General features: G+C 42.0%; 1 protein-coding gene and 1 long non-coding RNA gene across 6 annotated transcripts; one reads left to right on the forward strand and one right to left on the reverse strand.

Moving 5' to 3' along the window:
* The first annotated feature begins 3,622 nt into the window (after window positions 1-3,622).
* On the forward strand, window positions 3,623-5,146 carry LOC131891705 (uncharacterized). 2 transcript variants are annotated; one of them, XR_009374455.1, is made up of 3 exons: window positions 3,623-3,893; window positions 3,959-5,047; window positions 5,105-5,146. It is a non-coding gene; the product is annotated as an uncharacterized LOC131891705 (long non-coding RNA). The 2 variants fall into 2 exon arrangements; XR_009374456.1 differs by lacking the exon at window positions 3,623-3,893 and having other exon boundaries at window positions 4,636-4,879; window positions 4,948-5,047.
* A 1,598-nt stretch (window positions 5,147-6,744) lies between these two features.
* On the reverse strand, window positions 6,745-11,843 carry LOC131892091 (uncharacterized). Of its 4 annotated transcripts, XM_059241831.1 has the most exons (4): window positions 10,457-11,843; window positions 9,475-10,327; window positions 9,280-9,412; window positions 6,745-9,208 (listed from the first exon to the last, which is right to left on the reverse strand). In XM_059241831.1, the coding sequence occupies exon 4, from the start codon at window positions 8,499-8,501 to the stop codon at window positions 6,774-6,776; it is 1,728 nt and encodes a 575-aa protein (XP_059097814.1). In that variant the 5' UTR covers window positions 8,502-9,208; window positions 9,280-9,412; window positions 9,475-10,327; window positions 10,457-11,843; the 3' UTR covers window positions 6,745-6,773. The 4 variants fall into 4 exon arrangements, with proteins under 4 accessions (XP_059097814.1, XP_059097813.1, XP_059097816.1 ...); XM_059241830.1 differs by having other exon boundaries at window positions 9,475-11,843; XM_059241833.1 differs by lacking the exon at window positions 9,280-9,412 and having other exon boundaries at window positions 9,716-11,843.
* Between the last annotated feature and the right edge of the window lie 3,801 nt (window positions 11,844-15,644).

The following is a 15,644-nucleotide window of genomic DNA, read 5'->3' on the forward strand; positions in this document are numbered from 1 at the left end:
GCAATATCACCGAACACTTCAACTTTTTGAGGCCCTCCGAATGATGTGTTCAACCTGATGGAAAGTCGCATTAACAGAAAATTTCACTTTAATTTCCTACGCATAACAGGTAGAAGTATTACTTACCGATTTGAAATTTCTATTGATTTCTCACTCAGAAGGATTTGAGCACGCTGCCTTCGTTTTAAGGTCAGAGAATGTAAAAACCGGATTGTGCCCCAAGTTTTCACATCTGCTTTGTTCAAAAATTGTTCCAGGAAAAAAGATGCCGTCACTGAGGAAACAAGGCAATTGTCCTTGAAACGCAAATCATTGAAGTCAAACTGAACATTGAATTCCCGTGGAAACATTTGAAAATCTCTAGCCCCTGCTTCTCGATTGATTGGAACCTGAGGTACAAAACCTTGTGTTGCCACTTTATGGTCCACATGCTCAAGGGACAAGATCTTGACCCTAAGCTCCACTCCCTGGTTCAACTCTAACGCCTGATTAGATTGAAATTAATTGGACATTATTTCCATCATAATATCTAATATGACTCGGGCGTCAGTGTGCATGCTGAAGTTTCCCCTATAAAGGCAAGGAGAATATGTGCCATTACATATTTTGGGTAGACAAGATGTGCCCGTTAACGGGTCCTTGCGTGTTTAATCCGTGATTTATTCCTTCGGCGCTGAAAGTCTGAAATCCATAGGAGCACATCAAGTCATGGTCTGGCTTAAACTTTAATTCACGTTAGATCTTACCATGAATATTTGGCGATTTTATTCCTCTGAAAAAGCTTGTTGGAGTTTTTTCAAAACATACTTTATGACTTCCTTAAACATGAATGTTAAACTTACCACCAAAAGTGGTACGTTTTGCTTGGGAGCGAACCAAATCCGATAGAAAATGTCATTTATACCGTGTTTAGTATAGCGATGACTCCTCTTCTTTTGGCAAAAAGCCTTCAATCTATCATCCTCGAATACTTTGGTCGCTGAGGTTGAAGGAAAGTCATTTCGATTTGTATCCAACAAATTGCTTGAACTCAAGGTGGTCGTTGATCTGCTGCTTGGGTCATTGGATTTTTTTTTTTTTGGTTTGGTTTTTCAGGGGCTTTTCTAACCGCTACAGGGAATGCAATCCCCAGTACTATTAAAATGAAAGATTATAATTCGTCTATTTATTACCTTTCAATTTTTATATGATATTTGGTCTACCAACGAATTTGAGTTGGCAGACCGAGCTAATCCTTGAATGTAGGGTTGATCTGGAATGCTATCTAAAAATTTGTCCAAGTCTGACTTGAAAGATGCTACCGGATCAACAAGGCCTACGTATTCCCTACGAATATCAGAGGGAAGCAAATTAAACAATGAAGGAGCCCGAGAAAGAAGAGATGTGGACTTCATTGTTCGAACTAGCCTGGATTCTCGAAGACTTGAAGGTGCTCTCAAAACGCACATTAAGCCTCTACGGTCACTAGAATTGACCCTAAACCCTGGGTTGGGACAAAGCTCATGGATACTTTTGAAAACGTACAATATCAGATACCTTTCGTACCTTCTCTGAGTACTGTACAATCCCAACCGTTCTAACCTTTCCCAATACGAGAGCTCTCTCATTCCTGTGATGTTCCTAGTGAAACATCTTTGGACTTGCTCGACCTTTTGCAAACCTGCTGAACTCATTGGAGCCCAAATGGGTGAGGCGTATTCAAGATGTGGCTGGACAATCGACTTGTACAGAGTTAGCATCGTGATGCTATCTCTGGACTTAAACGTGCGATATATCCAACCACACATTTGAAAAGCCTTACCCACCTTCAGCTGGATATGCTCATCGAACTTTCCATTATTTTGGAGGACTACACCTAGATCTTTCATAGATGAGACCTGCTCAATATCTTTACCTCCATTATCTACGAGTGGAGTATTTAAAGGAGTTGACCCAAATGTCATTGAGCGGAATTTCATTCCGTTCAGGGCCATATTACTCTCAGTTACCCAAGAGTAGATTCGATTTAAGTCCTTTGCAAGGCTACTGGAATCTTGGCCATTCCTACCAGAAACTAACTTTGTATCGTCAGCATAAGAAGAGAGACTGGCAGTAATTCTAAGCTTTTGAAGCGGGGCAACGAATATAATAAACAAGAGGCGCTTAACCCTTTGTTGAATGTTGTCGGTGCTTGTCCCAGGTGTTGGGTCCACATCCTGTTCTTCTTGATCTGATTCACTTGAGTCCCTTGTGCCGTCAACGGTCTTGGATCGTTTTCGATTGGTGGCTGGTTGTTGTGGGTTGGTGCTTGGCCCTGGTGCAGGACCCGCATCCCCTGTTTCTTGCTCTGAATCAATTCTTCCAAATCGTCTTGCCTCTGCATCACGTTGCAGTTGCCTTGACATTTCCGCGGTCCTCTTTACACGAGCAATTCTATCTTGATCCATCTTTGTAGAGGAACCAACACTGTCGAAAGGTTGCCGAGTATAAACGCAAGAATTTGCTTGACGGGATCTTATTTATAAACACGTTCTGAGCTTTGTGTACGCCGAACAAACGCTCTGATATTCACTGTTTTCGGAATCTCGCTCTACTAAACCGTCGCATTTATCACTGTTATGCTTTGTAATACCTATCTAAGAGTCTCCTTTTCAAACACATAGTAGCGCAGCATCAACTCTGCTTTTGTCCCACCAATCTTTGAATACGAAACTTCTCTTTTGCATGCAGTTTTATGTGATGATTGATCGCTCTACAATTATTTCGAGGGCAGCTGCAAAAGCGCGGTTAACCAATTCAAACATTGCACCTCCTTATCCTCTCCTCAATTAACGATCTTTCGATCAATACCCAGTCCATTTTGTATCAAAGACTTTTATGGTGAGATTGGGCAACTTTCTGGTTACCGACGAACGTTGAGGAAAACATTCCACAAGCCACTGAAATGCTTTGATTTCTTACATCTTTTAAGATAAAAGCAAACATTTTCATGAGGCGGCAAGAATATTTTCTCAATGCTTCTCTTTTGCTCAACAACTTTTACCTTATAAATAGGAAAAATTTGACACAATTATCCGTCAGTTCCTCTTTTTTTGCCAAGCAACTTTTACTACATAGACGTTAAGGTTCAGCCAATTCGACAAAATTTCTCGTCAGTTCCTCTCTTTTGCCGAGCAACTTTTACTACATAGACGTTAAGGTTCAGCCAGTTCGACAAGATTTCTCGTCAATTCCTCTCTTTTGGAGAGCAACTTTTACTACATAGACGTTAAGGTTCAGCCAGTTTGACAAGATTTTTCGTCAATTTACTACATAGAGGATCCAACAACCTTCAGACCTCCCTCGGACCCCATCTTCTCTTGGCCAGATGGAACAGAGACTTCTCTTAATAAGGGTGACGCTCGAGAAGGAGGTGTTCTGTTGCCGCATTTCCTCTTCTTCAACTTAGAGCATATCCTTGACACCCTGGGTAATGGGCCTTTACTTGGCAAGGCCCTTTCCATACTTTGTGGCTTTACAGGAGCAGTGCACGGGTCGAGTCAAGTCCTTTCCTTTTAAAATGCCGGGCTGTTTGGCCGTTTTGGCTGGGTGAAGACTCAGAATGTTGTGTTTGCCTTGGCCTTGGTTTCGATTGACTGGCAGCATAGCTCAAAGAACTGAAGAAGATAAAAGAATTAAGCGAATGCTTAAAGCCAACCGCCAATTCATGACAAATTTACTGACCTCCTCAAAGAACACGTCGAGTTCCTTCAACTCCGTACTAAGATCAGCCAGTGGCGAGCAAATCAATTTGATCCTGGATGTGCTTCATTTAGTGGCTGTCGGGGAAAATACCAGTGAAAAAAAACACTTCGAATTGTTTGTAAAATCCAACAAAGCCCATGAACGTTTGAATAATCCATCAAGCCTAAACGGTATACATACTCATCGTATTTTCCGTACTGATTCATCTTGAATTAATATTTGATTTCATTTTCAGCACTGAAAGACGCCTCCTTTTTGGATAAAATTCAATTTTTAAGGGCATTGAGAGTATATTTGACCAAATTACTACATCGGGTTTTCTTTCGGGCATAATGGAAGCCAAAATGCTGATTTCTTGTGCCGAATACTTTCACTTGAAGAAGGTCGAGGAGGCTCATCAGAAGTGTCAAAGGAAGATTGAAGATAAAAAAACAGTAACCAAGATATTTCTTGGGCTAAAGAAAGCGTGGAGAAGGAGCCGTTAGTTGAAGAATCTTCTCAAACAGAGGATCCAATTATCCCACCCAGGCAACAAGGCAGTAGTCTTTTTCAAATCGAGCTTAGTGCTTCAACACTGAATCATCAGAACGCCGATAGAGACATTGACACTTCTGATGATGATAACTAATTTTGTTTTGAAAAAAGAAAAAAGACATAAGAATTTAGTGAGATCGAATACATCTTGCAACATTTATTAAATATCATCTTTTTCCAATGGGAGTCCTACTTGTCAGTTGGTGAAGAATAATGGTTGACCGTCAGATTCAAATTAATTCCGGAAGTGCCCCCCAGCAAATTAGCGTTAGTCCTAATTTCGGGAAAATCAACCTGCCAGCCAGAATATACATAAGTTAGAGCATCTAAATAATGTTGGTAAAGAAAAAGATATCCATCCGCTTGATGCTCAAACTCTTTTTTAGCGGACCGTCAATGAGTAGAAAGATAGCAAAAATCGATAAAAGGATGAAAATTGTATTAATTGATGCGACGCTATTCCCTTTCCTCTTAGAGCAAACTTGCGTTGGATATGCTTCAGCATCGCGATGAAGTATTTCGAGGTTCTTTTTCTCGAGCTATTTATTGTGGCCCATCTGCTCACGACTTCGAATTTACATTGCTTTTGGTTCAAGCCTTCCCTTCCATTGAACGTCATGATGTAAAAAGATTACTCTTGCGACATATCGTTATTTTGGGCGCAATACCAGTTGGTGCGATTCATTTCAGCGGGTTGTGAGGCCAGAAGATTTGGACCTATGCGCAGAAAAATCCAGTCAAAAGCTTTTGATCTTAGACGATTTTTGAAATGATGCCATGGAAAGAAAAGGTCCAAACTTGAAAACTAATTTAGCACGAAGATAAAAATGTATTGTACTTTGATTAGAATTCAAGGCATTATTCGAAATGGGATCACACCATTACAACATATCAGTCATTTATGAACACCCTTAGTGAGATTCGACCACTTTTTTTTTGTTCCCGTCATAAAACGCGCCACTGTATTAACCACATTCACCAATTTTAGTTCACATACTTGCTGACGCGGTAATCTTACAATCCCCGATAAGCATTAGGTACTTCATTAATACAACATAGTGACTGGTGACTAGTTGGTTATTTAGTCTGTGTTTATTTCAGGTACTCGTCTGCTGTATAACCAAACAATTCAAAATCGATGCTGTAAAATCGTAACATTATTACGATTTGTTTCTTTTCAAGCTGCTTGAAATACTCTAGCGATTTTTCTTGACGAGTTTGTGTTATGGCAAGGGGCGGGGCTGCGTTGGAATGGAGCTTTAAATCGAACACCTCAGGGAGTTGAAGCCGTTGGCTGATATAAAAAACATCACTTTGAAACCCGTCCAAGGTTCCTATCACATCGTAGTTCATATCACAAAAAGCACATCGTTCGTGGAAAGGTCGCCAATGAACGTTGACCGGGCAAGATGTTTTGGAACATGACTTGGTCAAACCATTCAAGACGTATTTGATGAAAGATGCAGAACTAAGGTCGCCAAATGTCTTTCCAATGCTATTCCTCATCCCTAAGAATGTTTTTATATTCAATTCTTTCTAATGAAGTGGAGTAGGATTTGAACAGAGTAATCAGAAATAATCAAATCACCGCGTTGTACTCTTTGGAGGTCCGAAAATCTTAAAACCGTTAGAAAGGCTGTAAGCTCAAACCAAACCCCTCTAAGATCGGCTATTGGTATAATTTTGGTGGAAACACGTCGGAGTTTGGTTAAAGTAGGTTGTACGATCGCCCTCAGGACTTTTTTTGTCATTGGATGTGCCTGGCGAGCCACGGAACCAAGGGATCGGGTGATGCCTTTCAAAGTGAGACAGATAGAGGGATCACTTGTCTGAGATGCCATGCCAAAACGTTCATGAAAGGAGTTTATCGCCGCCAATGCCATACTTGCGGATGCTGGGCCTTTACCTTCAGACAGCAATTGAGCTAAATATCTGTCAACCGAAATTGCGGGTGCAGGCAGCCATGGTTGATCGTGTTTAAGACAGAATCGACAAAATTGATCCCAAGCCAATTTGTACTGGTGCCAGGTTCCCTTTGGCTTCGAGTTCAGCTTTAGAGAGTCACGCACTGAGTCTAGGCGTGAAACGTGTGGCTCTGAAAGATAAAGGCCTCGGTATGTATTCGGAACTTTGTGGAGCATATATTTGCTAGACAAAGGAAGAGAATCGCGTTTAACAGAGAGATGAAACATGTCACTTTGGACTTCTTGTCCCTTGAGACATACAGGTCGAAAACGCATGAATTTGTGTATCATGGCACAAAAATGAATTCCGTCTGGCAATAAAAGGAGCCAAAAATGTGACGCTTGCCATAAGGGTACTATCAACACGCCGGAACATTTTTGAGCAGCGACCTGTTTAATCACTGGAACGATCAATCGGGGGGGTGGGCAGGCGTAGAAGAATCCTAATTTGTTCCAATCTAAACTAAAGGCGTTGACTCCCACGGCTGAATACATTTCGGCTCTAAACTTCGAAGCAAATTTTAGGCACTTTCTGTTCTCCAAGGTGGCGAACTAGTCTATGTCGAATGGCTTGGAAGAAAACTGCTCAATGAGGAGAAACCCGTCATAGTCAGGACCCCAGTCTTCGGTGTCGAAATGGCGGGATCTAGCGTCTGCGGCCTGCAATCTGGGATCCTCTCTGGGTCGCCAATGAACTCGTAGCCGAATCTGGTTGACTCGACATACATGATGGATGTCAAGGGCAAGTTGTTGAAGTTTGGTAGTGGGGCTTCCAATCTTCATGATGGAGGCGGCACATTGGCTATCAGTTAAGTGAGCAACCCCTTTCCCAGATAAATGACTGATCATTTTCTCGTTTAAATTGATGGATCGGATTGCCAATAATTCTCTGAAGGTGGAAGATTCGCCCATTTCATTGTTTGCAAAAGATTCCTTCAGAAGTAACGATTTTTCACAACCGTCAGTGTGGATTTTATGTACATCTGCACTACCACATCGGACTTCAATGACTCCAAAACCGATATTAGAGGCATGTGAGGCAAGGACGAAATCAACAACGTGTTTCAGTTCTTGACCGTCAAAGGGGAATCCATTCAGAGAATCGAGATGTGTGTGTAGATATTCCAATTCGTCCCGAAGACCACGTACGTCCATCCATCCGTCCCACCCTGATGATACTGATGCTACGGCAAATGCTTTTTGTCCGATTCGTGTCGGTAGTTTTAAAATGGGACCTATGGCCAAGGTGCAAGCAAATAGGCTTCCGTACAACGAGGCCACGTCTCTGATTTTCGCACGTTTATGCTTCGTAATATATTCTATTTTTGATCGGATGGCTGCCAATTTGAAGTCGGGAATGTAATAGCGGTTATGACGAGTGTTGTTCACAAGTCCTAGAAAAATGTCACATTGAGTGGGTTGAATTGCTTTTGATTTTGCCTCCACAAAGCCAGAGTTCGAGAGGATCTCTCGCACAATCTCCATCTTTTTTGCACACTCTTTCTTTGAGCTAGCAGTGACTCTTAGATCGTCAATATAAATGTCCAATTTGATTCCAAGGCCATGTAAATGGCGCAAAATTGGGCGAAAGAGCTTGGTGAAGGTGTAAACAAGGTCACTTAAACCCAAAAAACACACGTTCCAAACATAAAATGATTCCTCTTGGTCATTGGATATCCAACGAATGCCAAAGAGACGACGGTAACCTGGATGTATCTTAATGTGATAATATCCAGATTTCAGATCCAAACTCGCCCACCACGCCACTGGATCAATGCCTTCGTTCATGATCTTTAAAGTAGTCAGCCTAACATGTCGATTGTTGATATGGGGATTAATTTGTCGAGATGCATCGATCACTAAACGAGGGCCTTTGTTCTCACGGTGTACGACTTGAAGAGGTAACACACACCAGGGCTTCGTTGTGACCCTTGAAATGGCTCCAGAACGCTCCAGGTCACGTAGTTGGGAAGCAATGAAAGATCGGGAGTTAGGATCACGGGCGCTCTTGTTATCCCTCAGATTGCTAATGGGTGGCCATGACATCAAAGACGGAACGTAGCCGTACAGAAGAAGGTCATGAATATGAGATGAAAGTGTGAATGTTTTCAACCAATATTCTAAATGGCACGGGAGGTGAATGTGTCCTGGCACATTCCCAGGTTCTGCATCTTTTGTTAGGGCATGATGTGTATCCAAGGGCGACAATTGGGAATATCCTGTAGAGAGATTAATGAGCGATAACTTGATATCAAGGTCTATCACATAGAGGGTTATCATCTCATCAAAATTCTATATTCTAACGGCATCCCAAGCAAACGTGGTCAGAACAACAGTTTGATTGAACAGTGTATTGTGAATCATGGAAGTCTCTTTTTAGGACACTCACGGGTCAAATGACCCGGAGTTCCACAATTATAGCACTTGGGAATGGTTAATGGGTTCTTCAGCTTCTTTGTTAGTCTGGAAGTTGTACCCGTTTGGTCCTGCCAGAAAGATGGTTTACGACCTCGACGGCCCCTCAAGCTACGTGGCCCCTGGCTACTAGCCTGGCTCCCTTTTAGAGCATGTGCGTTCGGAGGAGCCAACCCCACGGACTTCTGACGCATAAGGGCTTCTTGAAGATCATCCTTCTTCATTTCCTTAAGGACCCAATCTGTCCGGGAAGAGTAGCGGCTATCACAGGGTTTTCTCCCTTCGACTTGGGTCATGACTTTCTCTCCATGAACAGACAAAATCTCGGCCATAGCAATCTCGTGACGTGTAGAATCAATTCCGATTTGAAGAGCACTTCTTAGATGTGACAATACCTCGTTTGTACTAGTTTCACTCTCGCGGCTGGTTGGACTCCTTAACCCCCTTTCCAAGTCCAAGCGAGAGTTGGAAACCAAGAAGGAGATGGGACTGAGCATGACGCATAACGGGCATGGTTCCTTTGCAAATGTCCCGCATTTCGTTTACCCGCTCCTTGGCCAAACAACGACGATCTAAAAGAGAGCAATCTCAATTCTCATTTGTGAGTTGGGGAGCAAGGGACGGGCGTATCTCAACTTCTCACTCGGAGGAACTTTAAATGCATCTGGCAAAGAATGAGCATTCATCTCCAATTCCTGCGACAAGTTACCACCCTGGAGAGCATTCATCTCATCCCAAAGAGCATTCAACTCATCCCGGAGAGCATTCATCTCATTCTGGAAAGCAATCACCTGATCCTGGAGAGCATTCATTTCATTCTGGAGAGCATTTGTCTCACCCCGGAGAGTATTCATCTCATCCCAGAGAGCCTTCATCTCATCTCGGAGAGCCTTCATCTCATCCCGGAGAGCCTTCATCTCATCCCGGAGAGCCTTCATCTCATCCCGGAGAGCCTTCATCTCATCCTGGAGAGCATTCATCTCATTCCCTTAAGTCAAATCCGAACCACACGCGTCGCATAGTATTTTAAATCATTTCCATTCCTAAAATAAAGGTATGAAGGTATGTTATGGGTTTACCTGCGAATTTCTCACGGGATCCCGCCAACCCTCCCGCTGATGTAGGCTCCTGGCACTGTCCGATTCAATAAAGCGTTGGAGGAATAGCCCGTTCGTTTTTTCCATATTTCGGGGATTTAGAAGGCCTTGGGTTGTCAAATGAACAATCAGAAACGTCTTGATCCTCGTCCTCATCCTCTGAAGAATCCGTGGGAGGGGCATTGGATAACTGGCCTCCTTGAGTTGAAGTTCCCAACAAAGATGCCCGTTCTTGGGCTCGAGCGGCCTCGATCATCCGAGCAACTGCTAGCTCCTGTTCCTCGGAAAACAGATGAGGTTGACTTGGTCCCGCCCCCCGATCGGGGTCCGGATCCGCCCCTTGCCACCAACGAGGTCGTCTACTAGAGGGCTCAACTTGAGAGCTATCGTCAGATGGGTGGGAATGACGTGTTCGACCTTTGGGTAAAGTCCGATTCTGGGCGAGCTTTTTGGGGAGCTTCTTGATCGGAATTTTGTTCGGTTTGGCTGTGGATTTGGTCGAGTTCTTGGGTCGCCTCATGGCCAGATTCCCCGTGATGGAGGCGGCTAAGGGCGGTGGGGATTTCTGGCGGACAGAGGCGCTCGACTTTCTAGCTGAAACACGGACCATTCTGCTTTTTGAATTTGGTTTTATAAAATTTAAAGGCAGAGGTTGCCACAACCACGTCCATTCAGGACGGAATTTTCACGAATAAAAACGAGTTTCCTGTATGTCGGAAGTACCAAGAAAATCGGCCGTCCTTGCCCTGCCTGTTCGGCCTCTTGCCAGTCGGTTGGCTGGACAAACGAGACAATTCGAGTTGCGCGACTATAGCATAACGTCATTCCGATGACTTATTCAGAGATAATATGTTATTTGTCCTCAACGGATTTGATTTTGTTCTCGTACGCTGAGACAAGTCTGAAAATAGAAAAGCAGTTGATGAGAACAAGATTAACAAAGCGACGTTTTGAGGCACAAAATGTCATTTTAATTTGATCAAAACAACGAAAAAGAGTTCAGAAATCGGGGAAAAAGTGAAACCTACTGTTGTATTGAAACAATTTCCCTATGATAGTTAAGGTTGCAAAAAGTACGGCATCATGATTAAATGAGATAACTTTGTTGATGCTCGTCAAAACATTGAACTATTGGCACTGTTACCTCCTCTGCAAGTTTGAGTGTAACTAGACATGTCTTCATGTCTTAGCCCCCTGCAAAAATAAAACTATTGCACGATTGAAGAAAAGCCATCTTTTATGGATCCAACTTGTTTTACTTTTTGTCAAACCTGGAACACTGAATTGTTAAATACTCATTTTTTACCAAATCAAATTTGGTATTACTAAATTTACTACAAAAAAAGAAATCTTAACATTACAATCACAACCTAATTTACTGTTTTTCCACATCTTCCTCTCTGGCACAGGGGCTAAAATGTGCGCCAGAAAAAAACACTCACGGAGGTGCTACCCAATTTCCTTGTTGTTTTTTCCGACCTTAAGTTCATTTCTTTTCTAAATAGCCTTTTGTATTGAGCAAACTTCAAGGAAAAATAAAACCTTGATTTTGTATGTATGTATGTATGTATGTATGTATGTTTGGGCGTTTAGTGGAGTGAGAATTCAAACAAACATCACAACCAACCTGCCCCATGCATATATTTTAACTTTGTCGTCTTGTTGAAGATGTTATTGAGCTAAAATATTAGTAGTGACAAAATTGCACAGAAAAATGATTTGTTTTGAGTTTCGTGGCACAACTCACTTAGTCATAATGTTATAAATTCAATTGAATCATGGTGCAGGTGGATTGCAATGTTTGTCGAAATTTTCTCTCCACATAATGTCCAAAATCTGGGGGCCGCACAACAGTTTTGCTTGAACTTCCTTCACTTCAGATAGAAAAGTGATAAAGTTTGCAGAATGTAGTAAATGTCGTGCTTTTCGTTTTACCACTACCGATGTTTCAATTTCATAAAGTAAGTTAGTTTCCTTGAATTCACATAACAGAGCTATGTAGGCAAAATAGTGGTTTTCCAAGTCCAGATTGAAGAAAAAAGTGCAATTTTAACATTAAGATGCCCTTAATATGCTTTTTCCGCTAAAAGGATCAAATTAGGTGAAAAAACATTTTCTACGTCAAGAATTTTCAAATCAGGTCTTTAGCAATCATTGAATGCAGACAAATGCAATCCAAATTCAGGTTAAAATTTGGAGCAAGTGCCAGTTTGAGAAACAAGTTGAAGATAAAGAAGGAAAGCATTTGATTCTTTTTTCCAATTAGTTAACAATTGGCAAAAAGTTAATCTCTAGAAATGATGTCCTCCATCTGGCTACAATGTTACCACATTACCTCCCACAGGCGAACTGCTTGATGTTTGTTTCAAAAGAAATGGATCACCCAAGGTTTGCTGACATATTCTGGATTTGTTGTCATAACAAGTGGCGAAATTCCGCAATATTTTCCCATTTCAGCCCCTGACATATTTTCGCCTACTTAGACATCGAGTGAACCAAATTTTGCTGCATGGACCTTCTTCTTTGAAGAGAGCTGTGTAAAATGATTGCCAATGAAAAGCAACTTATGCTGATGAGTAGAGACAGCCAAAATATGCATTATCCGTATTGCGTCCTAAAACAGGTTTATTTGCATTTCAAACTTGTCTCATATCTTCTTTTCATACTTTGACTTTGGGCAAGGCCAAAGAAGTCTGTATTTTTTTCGACAAATTAAGTCATTGCAGGCGATGGGCTGAAAATGCAGGGTCAAATCAAGTCAAAATCGCTCTCCACAGATGCCGTTGGTTCAATTCCCGTTGTTAGAAATTCACCTTTCACAAGTTCAGGATGAAACGTGGCTGGTGCAGTTTCCTAGTGAAAGAGAGGTCCCCGGTGTCATTCTCTGTCCCAACCTTTCTTAAGAAGACTTCAATGCTAACCACATCCACACACAAACAACTTACCTGACACTGAACAATGACATTGCTCTTTGGAAAATTTAGAAATGTGATGGTTGACATGTTTTGCCGTCAAGGCTAACCCCTCGGAGAGTCAATAAAAATCAATGGACTTGTGACCAAATTGCGTTGTTGGCAATTTGCTAATTAAATTGTCAACACAAATGTAAGATGAGCTTAACTGAAGGTGCAAATATAGTCAATTAACATTGCCATGGAAATCGGGGTTCGCTTGAATAAATCAATGCATACTGGTTATCTGCCATTTGCACTTTTTGTTGCTCTCAAAACCGTTCTTACCCCTTACAGTCATTGCAAATGACATTCACATTCCCGAGGATTGGAGAAGGATTCTTGCTTATGTGCGAAACATAGGTGAAATGGGTATCACATTGTCATTTAGGAACTGGATGTCAGACGACCGACCACTTGGTTGGTTAAACAGTACAATAAACCACTTTGTAAGCTTTTCTCAGGAGACACTTCATGTACCAAGAGGTCGGTCGTCCGTCATCCAGTGTCTCGAAATATGTGTTGCCCCCTTTAATTTTGCTTCGTACTCAAGCAAAACACAGACTGTGTTATGCTTATTCAATCCTCGGGAATGGGAATGCCATTCGTAAAAAGAAAAAAAGTAAAAAAAAAAACAACAATATCTAATTCAGTGGTTAGAAACAAATTCAAAAGTCGTTCTTTTAAATTATGCAGGATTCTTTTTTCTTAAAGTAACTAAATCACAAAGAATAAGTTGGTCTCCTTCGCTTCATAGCACGAAAGACTAGCTATAAATGAACAAAAAACCGTTTATTTGGAAGCAATGAAAATGAAAGTTTAGGGTGTGTTTGTGCATTTGTGCCCTCTATAGTGAAATGTTTTGCAATGGCATTGATTTGTCACCTTTTTGGCGATTTTGATACATTTTTCCGAGGTCTAGTCATCAACTACATCACTAATATCAACATGTTAATGTTGCCGTCACATGTGCCGGCAACACGTACATGTGCCGTCAGTCCATGAGACTTAAGACGTGCTTTAATGTACGGTGTACCTCCGTCCATGTAGAAGGGACGCAAAGAAAGCCAAGAAATAGGATAGCTCAGTTTCGTAGTTTTAGAGCTGACCCTATTCCTAAACCTAATCCCACCCCACCCCCCTTCCTTAACCCATTTAGCTTCCTCCCTCCCTCTCCTCCTACCTCCCACCCTCTCTCCCAATTCCCTCCTCTTCCTTCAAATACCCAATCCACCCCTATTCCTATAAACACTCTCCTCCCTAATATTCCTTGCCCCACCCCTATTTCCAAAATACGTTCCTATTCAAATGTAGCTGCCCAACCCATTTCTCAAACCCAACCATCCCCATTAGCTCATGCTTTGCCTTCAGTAGAACGTAGCTTTGTTGATAATAGGGATTTTTTTACGGTTGGAGAGGATGGTCCAAGATCTTGTGAACTTGGTCCGTCAAAAGAGAGGCCCGTAAAGGGGCTATATTTGAACGTGCATTGTCTGATTTCTAAAAAAGACAGCACAAAAGTTAAGATCTTGGAAGAACTAGCCGTAGAGAGGGAGATTTCATTCATCTCCATAACAGAAACCTGGCTGCAGCCAGGGGTCTTAGATGAAGAACTAACCATAGTTGGTTTCAACTTAGTTCGTTGTGATAGGATACGCCCTGATAATCCCATATTCCCACATGGGGGCGTATGCCTATATGTTAGGAATGATTTGCAAATTAGTCGGGTACAAATGTCGAATGGAGAAGTAGTAGTCTTAGTTTGTCATCTTCAAGGTCTTGATTTGTCTATTGTTACAATGTATAGACCCCCTTCTTGTTCAGTAAGCTCTTTCATGTCAGCTCTCAAATTCACTGGAAATGAATTGGATAAGGCAGTTTGCTCGAAGGTTTTCTTTGTAGGGGACTTTAATTTTCCGGCTAGCGTTGTAGAGTGGGAGGTTAGTCCTGATGGGTATATTCCCATTTCGAAATCGACATCTCTGTCGTTCGAAAAGCTGGAAGAATTCGCGATCTTGCGCAATTTCTCCCAGCACGTTGGTGAAGCCACTAGAGAGAATAGCGTTCTCGACTTGGTCTTTTCCAATGACCCTGATCTGATCCAGTATGTCCATGTGACACCTAGTAATCTGTCAGATCATCATGTTCTTGAGATAGGGTCGACCATTACTCAAAAGCCGGTGTGCTCTAGAGTAAAACCGGTCAAAAAGGTCGGTCTGGCTAAGTTCAAGTTCAAAGATGAACATTGGCCGTTGATTATAGAAAGATTAGAAGAACTTGACTTGATTTCAATTCTAAAACAGGAATTGTCCATAGATGCAGCCATTGATAAGTTTGTTTCAGTTTTTAAGGAAGTTTGCTCCAGTTTAGCAATCTCTGAATGTGTTCCGAAAGGTGGGACACGGACAAAAATTCCAGAATATAGGAAGACTTTGTTCAAAAAGAGTTGCAAACTAGCAAAAAGGCTGAAGAGCACATCGAATCGAGTAATTGTGGGTAGTCTCCAAAAAAAATTGGACCTAGTTCAGGGTAAGATTAAGGCCTCCATCGAATATGACCAGCTACAAACTGAGAGCAAGGTGGTTCAGGAGGTCAGGTCGAATCCGAAGGCATTTTTCTCTTATGCGAACTCTAAGAGAAAAATGAAACACTCTGTTGGGCCTTTTGAGGTTGATGGGGCAGCCATTAGCAATGTAGAGACTATGGCTAACATGCTTGGAGATCAGTTCTCTAGTGTGTTTTCAACCCCACTGAGTTCGGAAGCAACAGCTCATTGCTCTGAAGATGAGTCTGTTGAGATTGACATGGTTAGTCAAGCTGAGCGTTTAGATGATCTTGTAGTCACAGATCAAGATGCTTTAGAGGCCATAAGGGACTTGAGGCTTTCCAGCTCTCCTGGTCCTGATGGTGTGACATCTCAGTTTCTGATGAGATGCTCACTGGTTCTCGCTCCTGTTTTC

Source organism: Tigriopus californicus, chromosome 12 (assembly GCF_007210705.1).
Source record: "Tigriopus californicus strain San Diego chromosome 12, Tcal_SD_v2.1, whole genome shotgun sequence".
Taxonomy (NCBI): domain Eukaryota; kingdom Metazoa; phylum Arthropoda; class Copepoda; order Harpacticoida; family Harpacticidae; genus Tigriopus; species Tigriopus californicus.